The following is a 21,835-nucleotide window of genomic DNA, read 5'->3' on the forward strand; positions in this document are numbered from 1 at the left end:
GTCCAAAATCTACAGTGACCAAACTTTATGGATAGTTAACACTTGAGGTAAGGAACCGCTTTGGTGGCCTAGTGGTTAGTATATAAATAGAATTAGAGAAACAATCACATGAGCATTGCATAGCAAAGACTGTACGCATTGTATAATCATCGTAATTCTTTGTAAGTATTATTGGGATATTCAGAAGTAAAAGCGATAGTTAAAGAAAGTTCAGATGAAAACAGGATCAGATATAAAACTTCATATATTTTCGGTACTAAACTTGATCATTGAATCAGTATATTATATTGTTGTTCAGGTACTTGACCCCGCACACGACACTCGGCTCAGCATTATATCGGTTGTCGGGTGTGCCATATCATTAACAAGTCTGTTACTGACGATCATAGGACATGTTCAAGTCTGGAAGTAAACTCTATCTATCTATGTATCTATATATCTATCTGTCTGTCTGTCTGTCTATCTATCACTCATGATCTACCTACATATTTGAAAATTGGCTGTATTGGTCTTGTTTTTTAAGACAGATAACACCTGGTGTAGACATTTTTTAAAAATCAAATTATTAGTGGTCAGTGCGATAATTGTTTCTAATGTCTAAAATTAATATTGTATATTACATGAAAATAAAAATAAAAATTTAATTCGGCATTGAGTAAAGCAAATAATATTTCTGCTTAATTAATACATAATCTTATGAAACAATTGGCAAATGCAAGATATGCATTGCATCTATTTGGTTGTTTATTATCTAATTTGAAAACAACATACTTATCAATAAGACATCTAAATTTATATGTAATGCTTACGTTACAAATTCTAGGATAAAGTGTTTGAAATTATGATGTATTATAATACAAAACTCAATTCCATATGTTTACCTTTGCTTTGGAAGAAATTGTATTCAGAAGTTTAGTTTTATTTGCCATTTTCTACATTGACAATTTTATAATTTTATTTGTAAATGGCACTGTGACCAAAATAGTGAAAAAGTGCCATTAAACCGCTTACATACATATACATATATACTTAATAGTGACATATAGACATTTTGTTACAGAGAAATCATGCTTTTCAGCATATTCTTGTGATGTAGGGTTAACCATAGAATAGTATTTTTCCATTTACGACTCTATTGGTTACTTAGCTTCCAATATTTTCTTTCAGATATGTACGGTCTAAAAGAACCAACATTTTACTAAACATCTGTGTGGCACTCCTCATATCTTATGGCATATTTCTGGCAGGTGTTAACCGAACTGATAACAAGGCAAGTAAACAGGCAGAAAATAACATTATATGCAATTTGTTTAAACAAGCTTTAAATATGTCATTGATAATGTAATATTTTGTCATTGTGCCTGTTTTAAATAAAGATGTTGCCACCCTAAATCCACATATAAAATTGAAGGTAAAATAGTAAGACAAATTTGTAAAGATATTTTCAGTATAGAGAATAACTGTCCAAGATTTTCTAACCTGCAGAATATTACAATATCTAACATTGATCATCACTCAAAGAAACAATTGCAGTTTGTGAGTACATTTTTCCATCTGCTTAAATAAATAATCTCATCACAAACTGTTTATGTTAGTGATGTATAATTAATGCTTCTCCAATCAATTATGAATCATACCCCACCTCCTGTTTTCAAAAGTATTTACCTGGCACCAATTACTATCTAGATGACTATTATTTAATCCCTGCAGACCTTACAAATTTCAAACCATACATTGTTTCATCAGTGCAAACATTTGTAATTTGCAACAAGGCAGTCATCAACAATGTAAATCTGTGCTATGTTAGGAGATGGTGCAGGCTTATATTCATTGTAAGGCGCACAGTCGTGTTGCAGAAAATCATTTTGGTGATCATAAAAGTCAGTGCATATATGCAACATACAATGTGCAGGATACCATCTGCTATAAAGGGTACGATTCATATAGAACTACACCTACAAAATTATCAGAATCATAAGTATTTCAGATAAGTAGAACAAATACTTAACTTATCTTTTTAGTAGGTAATTTAGTACTAGTAGTAATATAGAACTTTAAAAGAGTAAAGCAGAGAAATAACCACACACACACACATATATATATGTTCAGATGATACATAAACAATTAATGTTTATATATATATATATATATATATATATATATATATATAACAAAATATTAAAAATATTCAGATGATACAAAACCTATTATTTTTTAAAATAATGGTTGACTATTTCATAAGTACATGTATTAATATAATAAAATGCATATATTACGTATTCTTTTTAAATGTTTGGCAAATTGCTGGCATGCTAAATGCCATCCAAATAGGAATTGTGATATCAAATAAAACAACCCAAATGCCAGTAATTCTGTGCAACTAGTTTTGCATTTAATGTATGCTTCTTCAGGCACAAAATCAGTCCGATGAGTCAGATGAAGCAATAAAGCAAAGCCAGTAATGAATTCTACGTGGTGGTGTCGTTTGTTTTATAATGTATCCAGATAGGATTGAAACATATGTATAAAACAAAGACACTTCTGTTCATACTGCATTAATGTGGAATTTGTAGGATTTATTCTAATATGAGAACATACAAATATTTTCTAGACTACTGATATGATTTGAAGAATTTTGTCGCTGTGGATTTGATTCCTTTTGTTTTAGTTATAACTTTTTAAATGACGGGTATCTTGCATGCTTTGTATAGGTGGTGGTTGGGGTCGTACTAGGCAAATAAGACATGCCTGCCCCCACTATATAAGTCACTTGTAACTGACCAACAGTTATCTCACTTCATGGCTTCATAGCAGGCACCACTATCCCATCTCTGACTGATAGTTGATAACAACACTGTAGGTATGTCTGCAAAATTGTATAATAGGCTTGTAATCATTATATTACAATAAATACCTATTTACACAATATACATAGATGGGATCTTGGGCCAGTGAACTGGAAACTGAAACTGGAAATTTTCTCAATAAACATCTAGAGGTAGATGGACTGACGGCCAGGTAAACTGTTCATAAGAAATAGTAGAGAAGTAGTCTATAAAACGTTCTCATTAAACAAGTAATATACAGTTATTAAACAGTGCATATTCACATATATATTTCACATTCCTTGGATCTCACACTCCACTGAATGAGGTTACTTGCATTAAGTAGAGAAGCACGCATCATGTAAAAGGCGGAATCGTCAGTACTACTGAATGGCAGAATTTTCAAGACCAAATAGCCAACATGCACTATCTATAAAGTGGAATCGCCACTATGACTGAATGACATTAATGTTAAGGCTGGCTTGCCGCTGTATTGAAGTTGAATCTCCATATCTTTATGTCTTCAGCTAAGTGGATTTGGGAAACAATACCCAAAAATGACACTGAACCACAATCAATGCTTACAATGTATTCCCTTTTACAGTGTAAAAGAAGATTGTACACACTCCATATAGTTGTACACCAGTTTGCAGCAATGATTTGAAGTATTAGAATAAAAAATGAGCAAAGAGTGCCAAAACATACAAATAAAACAGATTGTATGAAAGGTAAACACAGGATTGATATATAACCTACAGCACAGCAAAAATGAATATGATATCCCATTTCATTGAAAGAGTTTTTGAACTTCCCAAAATCACTGCAATACTAACTGATGTGGTAGACAGACTCTGCTTGCTCATGACCAAGACATCCATGCATCCAATGAATCTGCATGATCACTTCCAAAGAATCTGCATAACATCAAAAAACAGATGTGCATCATCATATCCAAATGGAATACAATACCATCCAAAGAATCTACACAATCACATCAAAAGAATCTTCTTGATCATATCCGAAAGGATACTGCCCACCATCTAAAGAATCTGCATGATCACATCCAAATAATATGCTTTATAACATCTGAATGTAATACACTGCACACTCGACAGACCTAAATTAGTGCACAACCACTTCCACAAAGAGGAAATCTGAAAGTGATCCAAGTAAATGAAACTACTCATAAGATGGTATGAATCTAAGAACGCATTGATCTACACATGGTACTCTGATGCACATGTATACTGGCATCATTCGGTAACTTAATATAACACAAATAACAATCAAAGTTCAGTGGCTCAGCTCTGTGATAAGGTGGTCATCGATCCCTGCATCAGCTGCTGTAATGGCAGCCGCTATCTGGATGAATTGCCCGTGAAGCGTGTTGTCTAGATAGCATATTAAATATAGAAGCAGATATAGCTACTTCAAAAACACTGATCTAGATAGTGGATTAATACCATTTGCAGTTTGGAATGGATCAGTATGTGATGAACTCAGAATTAATTACAACTCGACATATTTCCTGCAATTACTCTATATCAGTGATTGCCATAACAGTAAATTAATCACAGCGTAAGAAAGCAAAGAAAGCTAATGAAGATGCAGCAAGCAAACTACCATCATCCAAGGGACCAAAGAAACTATTTGAAGCACAGTATACATGCACCCCGATATATGGAAAGTGATGGGTAACTGTTGCTTGGATCACTACTCTGAGATTTCTTTACACTTATCAAAACCATTTGCTGCCTTACAGCATACATATGAGGCACCAAAAAGAAAATGATATAAGCCATATCTAACACATAAATATTTTACAACACATGAATACAGCTTGATCTATGCATATCGAATCAGAATAATCTTGTCACAAAGTCCTTAAGGTCATCTTCATTAATGGGTACTTAACCCACACCAAAACTGCCTACCCTTCTGCACATGAGATTCTCACGTGAGATCTAACTCAGGTTAGCCTCATGTGCAATTTAACATGCAAATTAGGTAGAACTCACGTGAGCAAATAGATTCTAATAAGAAAATCACATGTGCAGGAATTGTTAACAAAAGCAATATCTTGCTCACGTGAGCCACAAGTTGCTCACATGAGCCACACCTCGCTCACGTGAGCAAGATCTGCTCACGTGAGCCACACCTTGCTCATGTGAGGAAGATTTTGCTCACGTGAGCAGCATCTTGCTCACATGAGCAAAAACAACAAAAAACAACTATAGTATTTAGTTTTTATTGAATACAAGAATTAAACAGAGTAAGATCAATATTCAAATCTTAATATTAAGCATATAATTTTAGTTCGATTAGTGATCTTTTAATAAGGTAAGACAACTAGAGTATGTATGTATGTATGTACCTGTTATATTAATACATCACATTTATTCTAAACACTTTAAGGTCATAATGAAAGATACAGCTGAAAATTTGCTTCACATGAAGACCATTCTTCACTGTTCCAGAAAATTTGAAGCAAACAAAACGTGTAATTGACATTCTGCTTCTGAATTTCATTATTTGCCAGTCTGCAACAATATTTTCACTTGGACATTGTTCTCTTTGAGTCAATGCACTTCCTGTTGACCACTGAATTTAAGTTAGCAAGCTCAGTTTTGAACTGTTGAAAAATGAAACCTGAAATGGAAATGAAAAAGTTGGTAGAAGTTTTTTTTCTTCTGATCACAGCATTTGAGACATTATGTAAAGTTGATTTTTAAAGATTCGTTTTACAAGGTAAAGGCAAAATACATAATTGTAGTTTGGATTAGATGGCATTTTATCACACTGTGAAAATAGGTGCCAACTGTTTTCCCAAGGACACACTTACGCAGCCAACCCAGTCTGAAAATTCATCCTTTGGACTATGAGTCAAATAGCTCTACCAACAGAATTACCATAGTTCAGTAGCAAACATATAAACTGCACCGTTGATGAGATACCTGCAAGTCATGTTGCATATTCCAGATTTGACTACTTCTGGATAAAGATGCCAATGTGTACCCGGGTATTCTCCCATAGATAATAACCTGGGTAATAAAACGAACAATTGGGTACCCGTTAAAAAAAAAGTGTTCACAGGGGCTCATATGGTTGCTTACAATTTACTTGTCATACGTGTTCTATATAATAATACAATCCTTTCTCAAGTGACCTATTTAAGAATCAGCGCTGATATTTCAAGCCTGACCATCCTAACTTCATGCCTGTCCATGGTTCATGTTCATGTGCCATTTTTCTCATGACTTAAAACACTCTTGTTTTCAGATCCTGGTGACATTATCTGGGTCAAATAAAATTAAGCACAATATGAATGTCTGGTTTAACTTGGCTACTGTAACATGTACTTCTTATACCACCATGTTAGGGCAAAAAATGAATGAAATGGACAACTATACAGACTGAAATATAAAGATAAAAAAAGTTTGTTATTAATAACAGTTTTGAAAAAAATCAAATAAAAATTAATGCATTTGTAACTTCTGCATGAATTTTACATCAAACAGTTCCAAGAAAACAGGTTCTTGAATGTGAAACCATTTGCGCTAGATTCATTCTATTATGATACTACACACATAGCAGTCCAGCCTAAATAGAAAATAAATGGCACCAGATATCATTTTTAAAAAAAGAAGAAAAAACAACAAAAATAACCCGGGATGTATCAATGCAAATGATGGATGTTATATAACTGAAAAATGTTAGAGAAAAGAGATTTTGTTAAACTTAAAAACATGTTGCACTGGACCGTCGTTATGGGATGAACCATGGCAGGTTGAGGATAATACAACAATCAACATTTATGGACTTAATGACTATTTGCAAAAGTTACTGTAGACATGTACATTAGTCGAAATGACTGTTATGCACAAATAATTTATCAATTTCTTTTGTGTCTGTTCTCATCCATACTACTAATGCACACGAGTTCAGCTGATTTGTGACAAAAATTATAACTACATATACATTTTTCATACAGTTTTCTGTAATAATGGCATGTAATTTATACTTGTTGTGCTCAGATTATGATTTTTGTCACTTATATTAGTAATAATTATGCTTACAGCTCTTTTTGGGGTTGGAACATGTGAACCTACAACAAAGCAGTTCAGCTTCACATTTAATACAATTTCCTTTTGATTGTATACTCTGGTAACCAATTGTTAGGAATGATGGGTACACATTAGAAATTTCCAAACAATTGACATCTCTACTTCTGGAACAGTGCTCTGGAAGATTTCTCCAAAACTTTTAGGATACATTTTTCCAAAATATGTACATTTGCAATAATATAAAGAAATTCAAAATCTGGTTTCCAATTTTTATATTTTAAAAAAAATGTATTGGGGGTCAAATTTTAGAGTCTGAAATGCATATGTTATCATGTGTAATTACATCAAAAGATTCGAAGCGTCTTATACATACCCTTTACTGGAGTTGGAATTTCCTCTAGCATGGCAATGCTGTTTTGTCTGACTTCTTCCTGTTGCTGTCAGTGTTTTTGCACTTCTTTCAAATGATTGCTAACTTTGTTGTGTTTATTAAATTTTGTGACCTTCATGAAATTTGATCTGTAAAAAGATAAAAATTAGTATAATTGATCTTTTTTTTTAATCAATACAGAACAGAAAGAATGCACTGAAAATGAAATGAGAAAACGATTTGTTGGCAAAAGAGTCCTAGTCTATAAGTGTATATAAGCATTAAGAAAAGCTGTAATCCTTATCCAATTAAATCTCTATTTTAAATTTACCAATCAAAATATTTGACAGACAGGGCAAATGTCTTTTAGGAATAAAATCATGAATTAAGCTACTGCATTTGGTTCTCAATCGTGTATGCTTATCTTGATCCACCCAATCAGCAATAAAATAATACGAAGAACATTTATGTTTGTACATATTGTTTCAATCGGTAATGAAAGTGTTCCTCACTGAGGCGCCCGCATTATTATTGGGGGTGGGGGTAAGAGCCAGACATGGTTGCACAGTTGAATTGTGGAAGGCTTAAATATTCGATGATAGTGTGGTATAGATATCATTTTTAGAAACAGGAGGTTTATCTTTAAGTAAAATCTGCAACAAACCCTTGGCTCAATTTTAAACGACCATGCGAATGTATGCTTATGCTTATAATGTCGACGATTCAGGCTATCCACTTTAATCGTTCTATTTGCGAAAATTGTAAAAAGAAATGAGGAAAAGTAACTTACCTCTTTCTCGGCAAAGAACCAGTCTTTCATAATCCTTGAATCGTCCCTAACAGCACGTCGACGTCTTCTGTTTCATACTGGACATTAATATATTTAGATGTTGGTGTTGGTTTCTATATTTTAATAATGTCCACACTCTTGCTGTCAGAATGTTTTAAGAGCAAACATGTTGCAGGAGAATATTAAATAACTTTCTTCACAAACAGCTTGGCCCTTGCTAAGAGAACATGGCCCGCGCGTAAATTTCTGTCTGTTCGGTTTAAAAGTGCTATTCTACATGTACACTGTAGGTCAACATCCAGCATCTGTTGAGTTTATCTGAGGCGGCATTAAGGGTAAATTATTAGTAAACACATTGTTGTACGCATAGGGGCTTGCATCACTGATTATAGTATAAAAGTCAGTCATACATTTAGTATAAAAATAATACTTTTATTTTATACTACTGTATGACTGACATTTAAATTGTAAGCAAGGATGCGAGCCCTTCTGGTTTTACACTCCTTTGTACACATGTACTCGGGTATTTCCTAATGTTATATTTTATATATCAAATAAATGCTATTTTATTATCTGATGTTTCATAAAAACTGAGCTATAAGTGAATTCATATCATTAATAAGTTATTTAATATAGACCAAGTTAATTTTGATGTTTTTACAGTAGCTTGTGCCGAGCCATGCCCCATAGGACACTCTAATGGTTCTAACAAGCCGATTCTTCCACCGTGTACTCTGATAACCTGGGTCACAGAAAAGTTAACGGAAACGTCAGTGATTTGTTTTGTGATTATTTCAATATGAAATTTCTTTTATAAACTTTGAAATGACATGATCAGAACATTTAAAAGGCTGCAAATAAGCAAAAGTTTCCATTGCCAAGAATATACACATGTAAAACAGTGCGAAACAGCTAAACAACCAAACACGACTGGATTAGGCAGTTTCTTACGGATTTATTAAATTTATGTACAGTACATGTTTTGTTTTTTTTGTTTTTTTTACTGATAATGTACATATGCATAGGAAACCGGGTTGGGGTGAAACCTCCATAATAATTTGTCTAATACGTAACCTGTTCGACTGTTCAGTTGGCGTTTGAATTTTGGCGGACACTAGACAAAATGTTTAATGTTACCCCGCATATTTCTTTGATGCCAGACATTCAGCGTCGGTGGACAATATTTAATGAAACACGTTAATATTATTAATCCTTTATGGTTTCTGCGTGGATTAAACAAAGGCCGTTTTATAGAATATGGGGAGGGGGGCGTAAAAAAGTATGCATGCGTGGGGGGGGAGGTCAGACTTTGCCAGATTTTTGCGTACGTACTAAATGGATGACCCCTAAGCCGAATTACACAATTCAGTAAGTATAAGATTGTATTAACTTTTTGTGCGAATGTTAGGCATGGAAGAAAACGACGTAGGTTATGTAATTCTCCAATTTTTCTGGAAAATGACTTGAGAGTTTGTTAGGCCAAAAGGACTGTGAATCAGTGTTTATTTTTTTTCCAGATATGTGGCTATGTATTTGTTTTACAGTTTTATAGTGGAGTTTTAGAAGTTTGTGAATAAAGGAGTTGCATCATATGTTTATGGAACATAGGATTCATTTTAGGGCAAAAGTTTTATTTCCGTTTTGTATTTGTAAACTGTGTATTTTGGGGAGAGAAACATTTCACCTTTTTACGGATTACTTTATTAAACATTAACCACGATCAGTATGCAAGTTATTAACTCTATTCTTTGACAGCTGTTAAAGTTTAATGGGTAGTCTGGTTATACGAGACCTTAATTCTGAATTGTTTCGTTTTATGAACAGTAAAATGAACCTTAATAACTTCAAATACAAGGAGCCTGTTGGGTCAAAATAAGATTAAAACTCACTGTGAGAAAATAAGTTGAAGATGTTTTAAAATTTAAAAAATACAACAAAGCAACATGAACAAGTGCAAAATAGAAATTCAACATTTACACAAAATATTAAAGTCCAAATTGCTCATGTGATAACTCACATCAGAAAATCCAACTTTGAATAAATTTGAAATAAGTGTTAATTAATCAGAATCAAAGTCCAAGTTTCTCACGTGATAACTCACATGAGAAATTAGAACTCTGCCATATTTTCAAACATGGTTGTATGTAATAGAAAAGAATGTTTTCTAAGTTCTACTTTCTCATGTGAAAATTTAGATTCTCACGTGAGCAAAATCTGCTCATGTGAGAATCAGGTTAGTTTTTCCTTGGCTCACAAGATCTAACAAACTGCACACACAAGCCTGCAAAATCTACCCAATTTGCATACATTTCTAACAAGGTTCTCATGTGCAGCTTATGAGCAGCTCATGTGAACTGGTGAGATTTTTCTGTACGGGAAGGGTTGTTCACATTTATGAGCCCAGTGGTCCAACATGACCAGGAAATATATGTAGGTTCTCAAACATGATATATCGAGTGTGTATGTGTGCAAAGTGCAACTTGCAGTAACTGGTCCATGGTTTTGTTTCATAAAATATCAGCTCGCCTAGCATCGGGCATGGTTGATGCATTTTCTCTGTTTTTGAAGCAGAGCTATAGACAGCTTATTTGACAAAGATATCATATATGCTGTGAAAGAAACAGCCAGGAGTTATTATTTAACATGCAAGGTTTAAATGGCCCAAATGACCCAGCAGTTCTCTCTTCGTGCACTATTTCCTTGTTGAAAAGTTTGCAGCAATGCGGCTAATATGTTAAGTTTATGCACAACATAATAGTGCTGAAGTGTATGAAAAAGTGATTTAATACAGGCATTGTAAGAAATATAGGATACATGAGTAAATGCATTTATCCTCTTCTCTTACTCACTCTATCTCTTTCTCTCTCAAAAATGCCACTTTTCATTATTACTAATATTCTATAACATCAACTCATAACTAAAATACCACCAACACTTAATTAAAATATTTAAACAATATTTGGCTCTCTCTGTGGGGGCTACACATGGACTAGAATCTGAATGTAAAGACTAATTCCCAATTGATGCTGGGTGTATCCCAGCATTACAGTGCATACTGGGATGATCCTAGCTTAAGTAGAATTGGTGCTAGGCTAATCCCAGCAACAGTAAAATCTGTGCTAGGCTGATCCCTGCATTCAAGTGTACTCTGGGCTGAATCTCCCAGCTTAAGTAAACTATGTGCTAGGCTGATCCCAGCATGTTAATGTATTATGGGCTGATCCCATCTTCACTAAATCTTTGCTAGGCTGATAGTTTATGAGTGTCCCATTGGGGGGTAAAATGCCAGATTGAATTTGATATTAATATATCAAATGAAAGCCCCCACGAGGATGCCAGTTTGGAATGTGAAAGTCCATTTTGAAGGACTGATGTCCAAAAACACATGATACTAAATGTATGAACACAATTGTTCCTGAGCATAAAGAAGTTGGGTAGGGTGAACTCTGATGTTGCACGTATAACATGATGAAGACCATCTTCCTAAAGTCTGAATTAGATGGTCCTCCATACCAACTGCAGCTGCATTTGTGGCTGCTCGAATGCGAAACGAATGACCAGAAAGGTTTTGCTCATCATAGCGCATGCATGCCAGCAGGAGCTTCAAGTACAACAAAAAAAGTTCCCTACTAAACAGACAGCCCATGGAATCCATTAATAAAGGAACATTTGTCCCATGACCTCCACCCAAAGCCATTTGCCACCACTGACTCAAATACCGCCCCTTACAGGGCACAGGACATATGCTTGAGTTCCAAAAGAAAGAAATCTTGACACCAGCACAAAATGGGTCCATTTTTGAAGATGGCAATGTCAGTGTTAATGGAATTGTCTGTTGAAAATGTCTCATCCCGAATCCTCAGGTAATTGCTTGAAGAAATGCTCTGCAGTGATCGAACTGTGAATTTACCACATCGCAATAATCTAAAAAAATCCCACCCTGAGACACATCAGCCTTAATTAACAATTTCATCAGTTACAGAATTGTCACGGTTCACCAGAATTCTTTCTTTGGCCACTGATTTCCCCATTGACACCACCAGTCCTGCACATGCTTGTGTCAAAATGGCACACAATATCCTCAGTGGAGTTGTAAGAAGGTCATGCTTTTCAATATAGCCACATGAAGTGCTCTCCAATAAAACTATATGAAGAGCAGTGGCATATGATGTGGATGGCTGTATTGGTCTGTGCCCCATGAGACAGCTGCTGAGCTGTGAACACACTATCCAATACATGTTTGTATTTCCCTGTCACATAATGCACACAGTGGAAGAATGTACTTGGTAAATTTGTGTTGTATGATGGTCATGTCTTGCATGAACCCATATGAAGTGAAGTGCTCTCCAATGAACCCATCTGAATTGAGGTGTCCATATGATGTGGACATTGGTACCAGTCTGATGTGTATCTACAAGACCTGAAAGAAGAAAATTGAAGAGCAGAACCAGGCAGTAGGAAGTGCTATGGTGATGTGCAAAAATGACATGAAGTCAGCACACAATTACAAACTTGAAATTTTATCACTAGGCAGATATATTCCTCAAAGGGATATATGACTGGCACCTATCCAAGATTCAAACAGTATTGTCTAATAGACAATGCTTAGCGCCCTGATGATGCCCTAATCTGAAAAGTATCCACAAGAATGCATGAAGAGCAAGGAGAAACATGGAATAAAATAGAGCCGCATGGATGGCATTGTGAGTGAATCTGATCTAAGACAGGACTATAATGAGTTTTTTGTAGAATACATTTATCAACGGTAGTCTGCGGCAAATGTTATGAAGTTTTTGAGGAACAAAACAAAAAGCGAAGAAGAAAATAAGAAATTTATTTAATGCGGGATATTGTTCAGTTTCTGTACATAGCCAATAGCCAAGACATAGGTAGATATCGCATAGTGTTTTTCAAAAAGATATGAAACAAATTGCCACACTGGCACATGGAGAAGAAAAAAAGAAAAAGGATAGCGCTGTGGAGTTTTAAAGTTGCTGAAAAAATCAATGTAGTGTTTCCAACTGCACCTGCAAGCTTCCATGGAACATGGTGAAAACAGCACTTTTTACCAAAATGGACACTTTTATTACTCCCAGTCTTTATTGTTGGAAGTTCCAAGACCTGTACTGGAATTTCCTCTACATAAGGTGAGTGCTGGAGGAATCTGTGCACCTTCTTGAATTTATTGGCGAAGATTATGATGCACTGTCCCATCGAATGGCAAGAATTCTTCCTCATATATTGCAACCATCACTGAAGGGATAGAAGTAGTCTTCCCTAGGGCTGCATTGTTGTCCATGATGGGGACATCCAGCAGCAATGATTCTGCATGCCCTAAAGAATAGCATGTCAGATTGGTCAGTGCTTGCCTCGTGCCACTATTCCTAGAGTCAGTCGAGGAGCAAAACACTTTCAGATAATGTAGCAAGATCATTTTGCAATGCCACCACCATCCCCGACAATTGGGTCACTGTCAAACTATTAGGATGTGTTGAAGGCACTTCCTGTTGCACATGGGTGAACTTGTCTGTTCCAAGAACTGTTTGTATCATTAACACTGTTGCTGCTACATTCCCTGAACAAAGGAATTGATGAGATTTCATTACTCCCGGGCTGAAATGAATGTCTGATCATCAAAAAGATCCTCTGGGTGCTGTCTTAACTGTAGATCTCTGGTCGTTACCATCTTTGTTCAATGTATTACATGTAGCCACTTAGCTGTGTGTCTTCCATAAATCTGTCCTATTAAATCCATTAAAAGCCATAATGCTGTCATTTTAAATAGATCTGTATGATAAATTCATGAATTTAATTATAGGTCACATACCAGTAAGATAGTTCACAATGACCGGGTTCACAATATTCCATATATGTTAATTCCACATTTCTGACAAATAAACAGTGAAAGTTAAGTCCACATTGTTGTAATTTAACGTATCCACTAAATGTCACTATCTAATGTCATCTGGTTATAAGTCCAAGAATTTTTCCTCTGTCAGGCAAAGTTCTGAAATCCTCTCTAGTAGTATAGTGATTGTAGCTTGTCTATTTCTTGAAAATGTCCTCTGTATTTCCTTGGCTTCATTGTCATATGTGGGTGCTTATGTAGAGATTGAGTTTGGGTTCTGTCAGTAACTCTTCGATCATACAATGTATGAAATCTATTGAAAACTGCAATTGAACATATGTGAATTATGCAGCGAGATCACACACTAAAAAATACACACACCCCACAGTTGATTGACGGCCAGCAAAGATCCATAATAATAGTTTGATGTGGAGACACAGAATCTGTTTTTTGTACCTTTGAAAAACCAGACCAGCACAAATCCCTGTGAAAAGTTTGATTCAGAGACTCTAAATCCATTGTCTGTACCTTTGAAAAACCAGAGAACTGATTGGTCATCTGGTACTATATATGATGCACTGTTACATAAGATTATCTAATGTAGTTGGCTCTTTGGATTCAGCTGGCAAAAGCCCCATGAAGATAGCAAGTAAGAGGCTAATAACAAACTCTTGCATAAATCCCTGTATGCTTCTCAGTTTCAAGGTACATGTACAACACCTATATCCCAGTGTTAGCCACTGACTAAAGCCTTATAATCTGATATTACATCATTATACCACAGCACCGATTCTTCCCTTAATGTTATCTGAGAAACCTCATTATAAAACCAGCAACATGTACCTAAAATAACTTGAAATCATCAAGTTGTGCATAAACTAAAATTTAATAAATTATCATCTTGTCATTTGACAATCTACTAGGTTACATATTTTTTCAGTCAAGTATTATTATAATACTGAGGTATACTATGACTGGCGATGGTCCCAGTATCTTGTAACAAGCGATTTTTAATATATAACCTATTGAATATCAGTGCAGTAATTGTCATTGTTCTCCTAAATCAGGCTCATCAATGGACAGATGAACACAATTCAACCAGTAAGTGTTAGAAATGTAAATGAATTATGTTGTACACTCCACAAAAGTGCTCGACTGGACAGTGTATCAAAAATATTAACTGCCAAATACCAACATAGTGCAGAAATAATATTGAAGACCACTTGATAAAAGAGGCCACAATGTCAGGAGTGTGGGAATTTCTTGAATGCAGCAGTAAAGTAAATCTTGCACATAACACCTCATCGTAATTATCAAAGAATGCGAATAGCATCACCTATGTTGATTAAGGCAAAACAACTTTCATGCTTGAGGGAACTGAGGTGCTAGCAGATCAACAGTACATCTGAACTTCCCATAATATTTTCTTTGCACTATGTTGAGGGGCTGCTCTGGAACACATGAAATGGCGGATTTTCAAAAGGGACAATCAGAGACCTTATACTCAAGTAAAGTCCTGTCAAACGTTTACACTCAAATAAAGAGGAAAGCTGATGAGAAAGTTCTGTGTGAAAGCCATAGTGGAGATCATTGATAATATAATCCTCAATATTTTTCAGGCTGAGCCTGTAATTCCTCTTTTTAAGTACAGCAATGTTTATGGGTGTAGCTGCTCGGTACGTCATAATCAGTATTTCCCAAGTTAGCCTTTGTGGTTTGTAAGAACATGCAATGGCTTAGTCACTAGGTGGCATTTGAATTGTGAATGTATGTTTTTGCATGTCTGGACAGTTTGCTCTGAAACAATCTTTTGCTTTGTTGAAGTTATTGCATATTTGTTTTCCTGTAATATCCTTTCCCATCCAACTCTCTCTATAAATGAAGGGGTTTTGTCTTGGTAAGTTATTTACTGTCTGCAGAGCTTTATTTCAGATCTCTGCATCATGAACAAACCTATGGCAGTCCTTGCATGTAACAATCTTATAAACAAATAGGATATGTGTTTGTAGCCTTGAGTCAATTCTACTCCAGTCTACTTTAATGTTTATGGTACTACAATAAATGGCCTGCTTTGGGTGCAAATTCTTTGTGATACTCATACAAGTCAGGATGTCATTTAGTCAACACATGTATTGTTTTACTCTAATTTAGTTTTTCATTTAATTCTTGCCTTTTGGAAGGAAAGGTCTCACACATAATTGCTTTGCAACAACTGTAAGCTAGTATGAACTCGCTAATAATCTGGAAAGTCTATGCTCGCCGACTTGGGTCATAGTTGAATACTGAGTATGAAACTTACTAAGTTCATGCCCCACTGACCTGACTATATGGAAGTTTGGTCTTCAAATTCATGCAGCATTAGTAATCATGATAAATTTATGTAATTACCTACAATGATCTCCTTTTGCAATTGTGGGCTGATAGGAGCAAAATCCAGCAAGGAAGAGATAGGTGGGTCATTCACAGTCAGAAAAAATGGAGACATATGTAGAGCTGTGACTATTCGTTCTGGTTTCTATTGCCGACATAGCTGTTGCATGAGTGTATGACCGACAGCTCATCAGAACCAACATATTCCGTAGTGCTGGTAATATTTAACTGCATTTGCATTCTGATCACTGCTATTTAAAGAAAGGACAGAGCTTCCAATAAAACGGTATCACTTTGATACATGAGCAGATTTGTTTAATATCTTGCATGGTTTACACAGTACAGATGTACTGCCATTTTTTACCTACAAGAGAATCTACTTCTACTAAAAATAGAATGGCTTTAACATTGCATTCACTGTTGATGACTGCATCTTTCCATTACAAAAATTTCGTATGGACAGAGAAAATGCTATGGTTGGAAATCTTCGACTGCAAAAAGTCATATAAATACTTTGGAAATTGAAGACAAATGGAGTATGATTCATAAAAGATCTGCCACTTACTTCTTTCTTTTCTCCACCAATTTAAACAATTGTCATTTAATTTATTTTCTATAAAAAAGCTAAAGGTTATTATGTTAATGCACCATCATGTATAAGCCAGCACTAATTGACTTTTATGGGCAACAATTAGCTTAAGTAAATTTGAATTTGTTGGAAATCCACTTTCCATATATATATGGAAATATATATACAAATATATACAATATTTGTAACTAATTTACTGTATTTGAATTTTCTAGAATTTTTAAAGCTGTTTTGAATCAAATTTAATTTTTTAACAAAATTTGTTACATCTGTTTCTATAATCATATTGATATTGTGCCAGAATTCTTTTCAGATGCGTTTTTTCTAGCTGAAATATTGACCATGGTACACAAAAACTAAAATAAAATATAGTATGTAACTTAGTTCAAATGTATCTGGAAGATAACACACTTTCTTTAAATAATTTAAACCTAATACCCAATATTGTGCACGAATTTGTTTCAGATTGCCTGTACAGTGATAGCTGCATGTCTCCACTACTTTTATCTGGCTGTATTTTTCATTATGCTGGTGGAAGGAATAGAGATAGCTGTGTCTACCCTCTATGTGTTCCGAACCCGATCCAGCCGCAAGTGGCTCTTGCCACTCGCTTGGAGTAAGACAATTTGTTTCGAATTGATCATTGAGATGACTGATTGGCCTCTCTTTCATGACCCTTCTGATCTTTGATTAAATACTCATTTGAAATTGTTAGACCTGATTATGTATAGAGTGCAATATAAACATATGATAGAGTCAATATATTAACATACTGGTACTATTTAATGTTAACAATACAAAATTGCCAATGATGCCATCAGAATTTTGAAAAGATTGCAAGCATTTCTTTAATTCACAAGTTATAAAGCTGAATGTGAGCATGTTCTGGTTATTTTAACAGAACTATATACATGTACTAGAATTTAAAGTAGATCTAACAAATTCTGCTTGGCATGAATTGTCTTTAAAATAATTAAAAGTCAAGCAAGAAAGCTCTTAGAAATTATGAAAGTTTTGTATTGAAATGCACTTTATGAACTTATTAATCAAATACAAAAGAAGCGTCTTTTACAGTAATATTAGTAAGCATTAGTTTTATCTTTCCTGTTTCTTTTAGTAATTCCAGGGGGAATTGTTGGTGTCTCTCTTGGGATTAGCAGACTTCATGGATATGGGAACGAAAAATTGTAAAAATTTTACTTTAAGTCTCTCCTATTATTTTCCTCCTTGCATATTTCAATAATTAAAGCAACCATTTTGACCCAAGAACATAAGATGAAACCCATCACTTGTGCACACACACACACACACATTAACAATATTTGCAAGTAAAATGCTAAATGTTTTGAAATCGCACACAGCTGGTTTAGGACGTTTGGTAAAAGACAGACAAGTGGAACAGACAGATCAAAGTTTTTAGTATCCACTGCATATTTTAAAAATCATGGCAATAAATGTTGCTGTTAGAAAGTCAATAAAGAATAACTGAATTTTTCATATTGCATTTTCCATTTTCTTCTGACAGCTGCTGGCTCTCTGTCCAACATGGACTGATATGGGCTTTTGTTGGTCCAGTTGCACTAATCATTACTGTGAGTAAAATCTGCTGATATTCTGTAAATGTTAAGACCCTGTGGCATCTGCCCGAACAGAAAAAGTGTAATATTATCTCTATTATATTTTTATAATTATTATTTTATATTTTTATTATATTATTATAATAATTCTAATTAATTGTATTTTGTTGAAATTGATTTTACTGTATTTGAAAATGTTCCTTCTTTGCCTTAAACATACACAAAAATTATTCTCTTTTTAAACACATAATGATTGACCCTTCAAAGTAAGACTGCTGATTAGCTTGATTAATGTCTGAGAGTTATTAAACTGCATAAGTGACAGAAACTTTGGGGTACAAGAGTTGTAAATTAGTTGATCCTACATACTAAAAATTGTGCCTCTAGATTCTGTGTGTGAATGCTTATTTGATGACATTTATATCACTTATTTTATATTATGTATTTCCTACACAATAGATCAATGTGGTTATAATAGTGATTGTAATCAGGAAGATGTTCACTTTGTCTGCAGTAATGAAGAAAAACAAAAAGGAGAAGATTAAGTAAGTTTTAATTTGAAATGTGAGTAAACATAAATTAAAGGTCCATTATCTACATGAAACATGACCTTATTACTCTGTGATAAAGATTTCATATTAATAGACTAGTATCACACACAGGAACACACAAAGAATATTCAACTGAATAGTAAAGACATATCCTTACTGTCTTTAAGCCATATGAGTTGTATGCAACATTCATGTATCCAGAAACAGTTTCTTTTAAAGATAAAGATGATGCAGTGAAAACATCATAGACAAATGTGATTTTCATCATGTTTATTAACACCAAGCATCTAAGTCCACACATAATAGGTTTTGCCTATGAATAGATGAATACATTACTGAGTTGAGGCCCTTTTATTCCTTTTGTGTATATGTGTGTGTGTGTGTGTGTATATATAGATATACACAAGTCTTTGCCTCTAAAGCAAAGTGTATCTTGGATAGGGAACTGACTGACCATTTGTTTTTCATTATGTTATAATAGTAATAACAATAATAATAATAATCTACCTAGCTTTTTGGGGATATTGAACGATTGTAGTATAAAAATAATAAAACATTTGTAATATTAGTGTTGGATTAAAATCTACACAGGAGCTGCTGTCAAGATGTATATATTTGGAAATTAAAGGCATCGTAAAAAGTTATTGCAAGTTTTATGAAGTGATAATATTTACAGTACAATAAAGAAACACATTCTCCAAGTGGTGTCAGACTTGCATATCCACTTCCTAGCATGGCTTTACAATAAATACGTCAGTGTAATATCTTTGAGCAATCTAACATTAATTGCATTTTGTATGTTGAAACCTGTGGCTTCACGTTGTTGCTGTTAACTGCCTAATTCAAGGTTAAAAAGAGGAATTACCTCCATTTGTTGGAGATGATCATTAGTATAGATGTCCGGTACAAACAGATTCCAAAGGTACTAAAGATAGTTATGTTCAAAACTGAGATATTTCATTGTAATTAAAAATCTTCATTCAAATAAAACTTAAATGCACTATGAAATTTATATTGAATGCCTTTTACATTAAAACGTCCGTTTACGCTACCTTTTATAATTTATATATAATTTAGCTCAAATGTTTCAATTGTACCTTTTTCATTCTTTTTGTTTCCATCTGACTTCTTATTTATTAATCATCGCGATTAGTAGGCCTGTCAGAACCAATATGCAATAATAGGTACTTAAGTAGTTTGCTTTCCAACAGATTGATAAAGTAATACCTCTGTAATAAAACAATCAATTCCTTACTGGCTTACTAAAGTACAAATATAATCTTTATTTGAAATGAATCACCACATTTTGTACATATAGCGAAAATATGGGTTTAATGTTCTGACATCAAAACATATTTAGCAATGTTATTTTAGTTACGATAATAAGAATAATCTTTTTCAGTTTTTATAAAGTCCAGCAACTGAGTACTTATACTTTTACATTGTGGTCTCATTTTTCTTCTTGTTTTCATTTTAAAATGTGCTCAAGATACACACCCCCTTTGATTATTTTAAGGCTTTTCACAACTAAAATAAGCTCATTCTTCTATATTGATTTAGGTACAGTGTATTTAGGGGTTCTTTTTTTTTTTTGCATAAGTTGGCTTTCCAAAAAATTCATCCTATAGTTTTTGCATCAGTTGGATGTAACATAATAAGAAGACTACATCATACAATGTATATTTCTTCGAACAGCAATTATATTTTGGCAGTTTTTGAATTAACAGTAGTAGTTTATCATATTCACATAAGTTTTTATTTATTTTTTTTAAATTTAACTTTGTCTTTATTTTGTAACATCAAGTCCCAATGGAGGGGCATGCATGATTCTAAAATGTTTTTGTATAGTATCTGCAAAACAAATTACATAACAAAAAAGGATGGAAAGAGATATGTGAAGATCAAAACTGACTCAAGGCTTGAGTTTCAGAAATGATCATGCTTTTAAGATATGGGAGATGCTCCTCAAATGAAGATGCACAAAAACATTGTAACTTGAATAAATAATGCTGTTGAAATAAATGATTTCTGTTGTTACATTTCAAATACTGAAGTTACTTTGTTCAAATCAAGAGTTACATATATTTGCCAAAAAAATAGCCTTTGCATGAGTTGGAAATACTTTGGAGTTTCTGTTTATAATTTACATTAGCATTAAGTCAAATATTTCTGCGGAACCTATCTTATTCTCTGCATTTCTAAGGTTGGGGGTATATTGCGCTGACTTGTCACATTTTTTTAGAACAGATTTAGCTTTTTGGAGATTCTGCATGAACCAAACGTGCATTCTAAAAAATTTTGTGTACTTGATACAGTCACGGGAGCAAAATAAGTTATGTCACAAGATCACGTGTAGACATAATTCAAAAAGATGAATTAGTATCGTTTCGTGATATAATGAGTTCATTGTGTCCTTCAGTGAGTTCAGTAGGGGATTCACTATTTGTGTTTTCTTGTTTTATGTTTTTTCTTTGTCAGGTTTATCTGTTCTTACTAGTGATTGAATGATATTTATCTATTCCTGGTACATATTAAAAAGTTACTATGCCTTCTTTTGACACCAAATTCAGAGAAAGTAAAGTAAAAATCAAGGTTTAAAAATGAAATATTCTATAACATTTGCAAAATCTAAATTTAGGACAAGCTTGAGAAGTCTTGGAGTCCTACTGCCAATAACAGGAGTCACATGGGTCTTTGGGATCCTTTCAGTCAATGAGGACATGGTAGTGTTTCAGTATTTGTTCACGATCTTCAATTCCTTACAGGTAACCAAGCCATATCATTTGAGCAGTAATTGACATTTATTGTTTTTAAAAACTTGCGCATAAAAAATTCTTTTTTAATTTGGCTG

General features: G+C 34.0%; 1 protein-coding gene across 1 annotated transcript in view; it reads left to right on the forward strand.

Annotated features, from left to right (window-relative positions):
- LOC149802314 (uncharacterized) overlaps positions 1-21,835 on the forward strand; it is a 180,449-nt gene that overhangs the window by 140,620 nt on the left and 17,994 nt on the right. Inside the window, exons 38-44 of the mRNA XM_089951529.1 lie at positions 299-408; positions 1,168-1,270; positions 17,322-17,472; positions 17,974-18,043; positions 18,382-18,448; positions 18,893-18,978; positions 21,623-21,749. Coding sequence (XP_089807655.1) covers positions 299-408; positions 1,168-1,270; positions 17,322-17,472; positions 17,974-18,043; positions 18,382-18,448; positions 18,893-18,978; positions 21,623-21,749 — 714 coding nt within the window. The remainder of the gene's footprint in view (positions 1-298; positions 409-1,167; positions 1,271-17,321; positions 17,473-17,973; positions 18,044-18,381; positions 18,449-18,892; positions 18,979-21,622; positions 21,750-21,835) is intronic.

Source organism: Sinohyriopsis cumingii, chromosome 3, assembly GCF_028554795.1.
Source record: "Sinohyriopsis cumingii isolate HCF-2022 chromosome 3, ASM2855479v2, whole genome shotgun sequence".
Lineage (NCBI taxonomy): Eukaryota > Metazoa > Mollusca > Bivalvia > Unionida > Unionidae > Sinohyriopsis > Sinohyriopsis cumingii.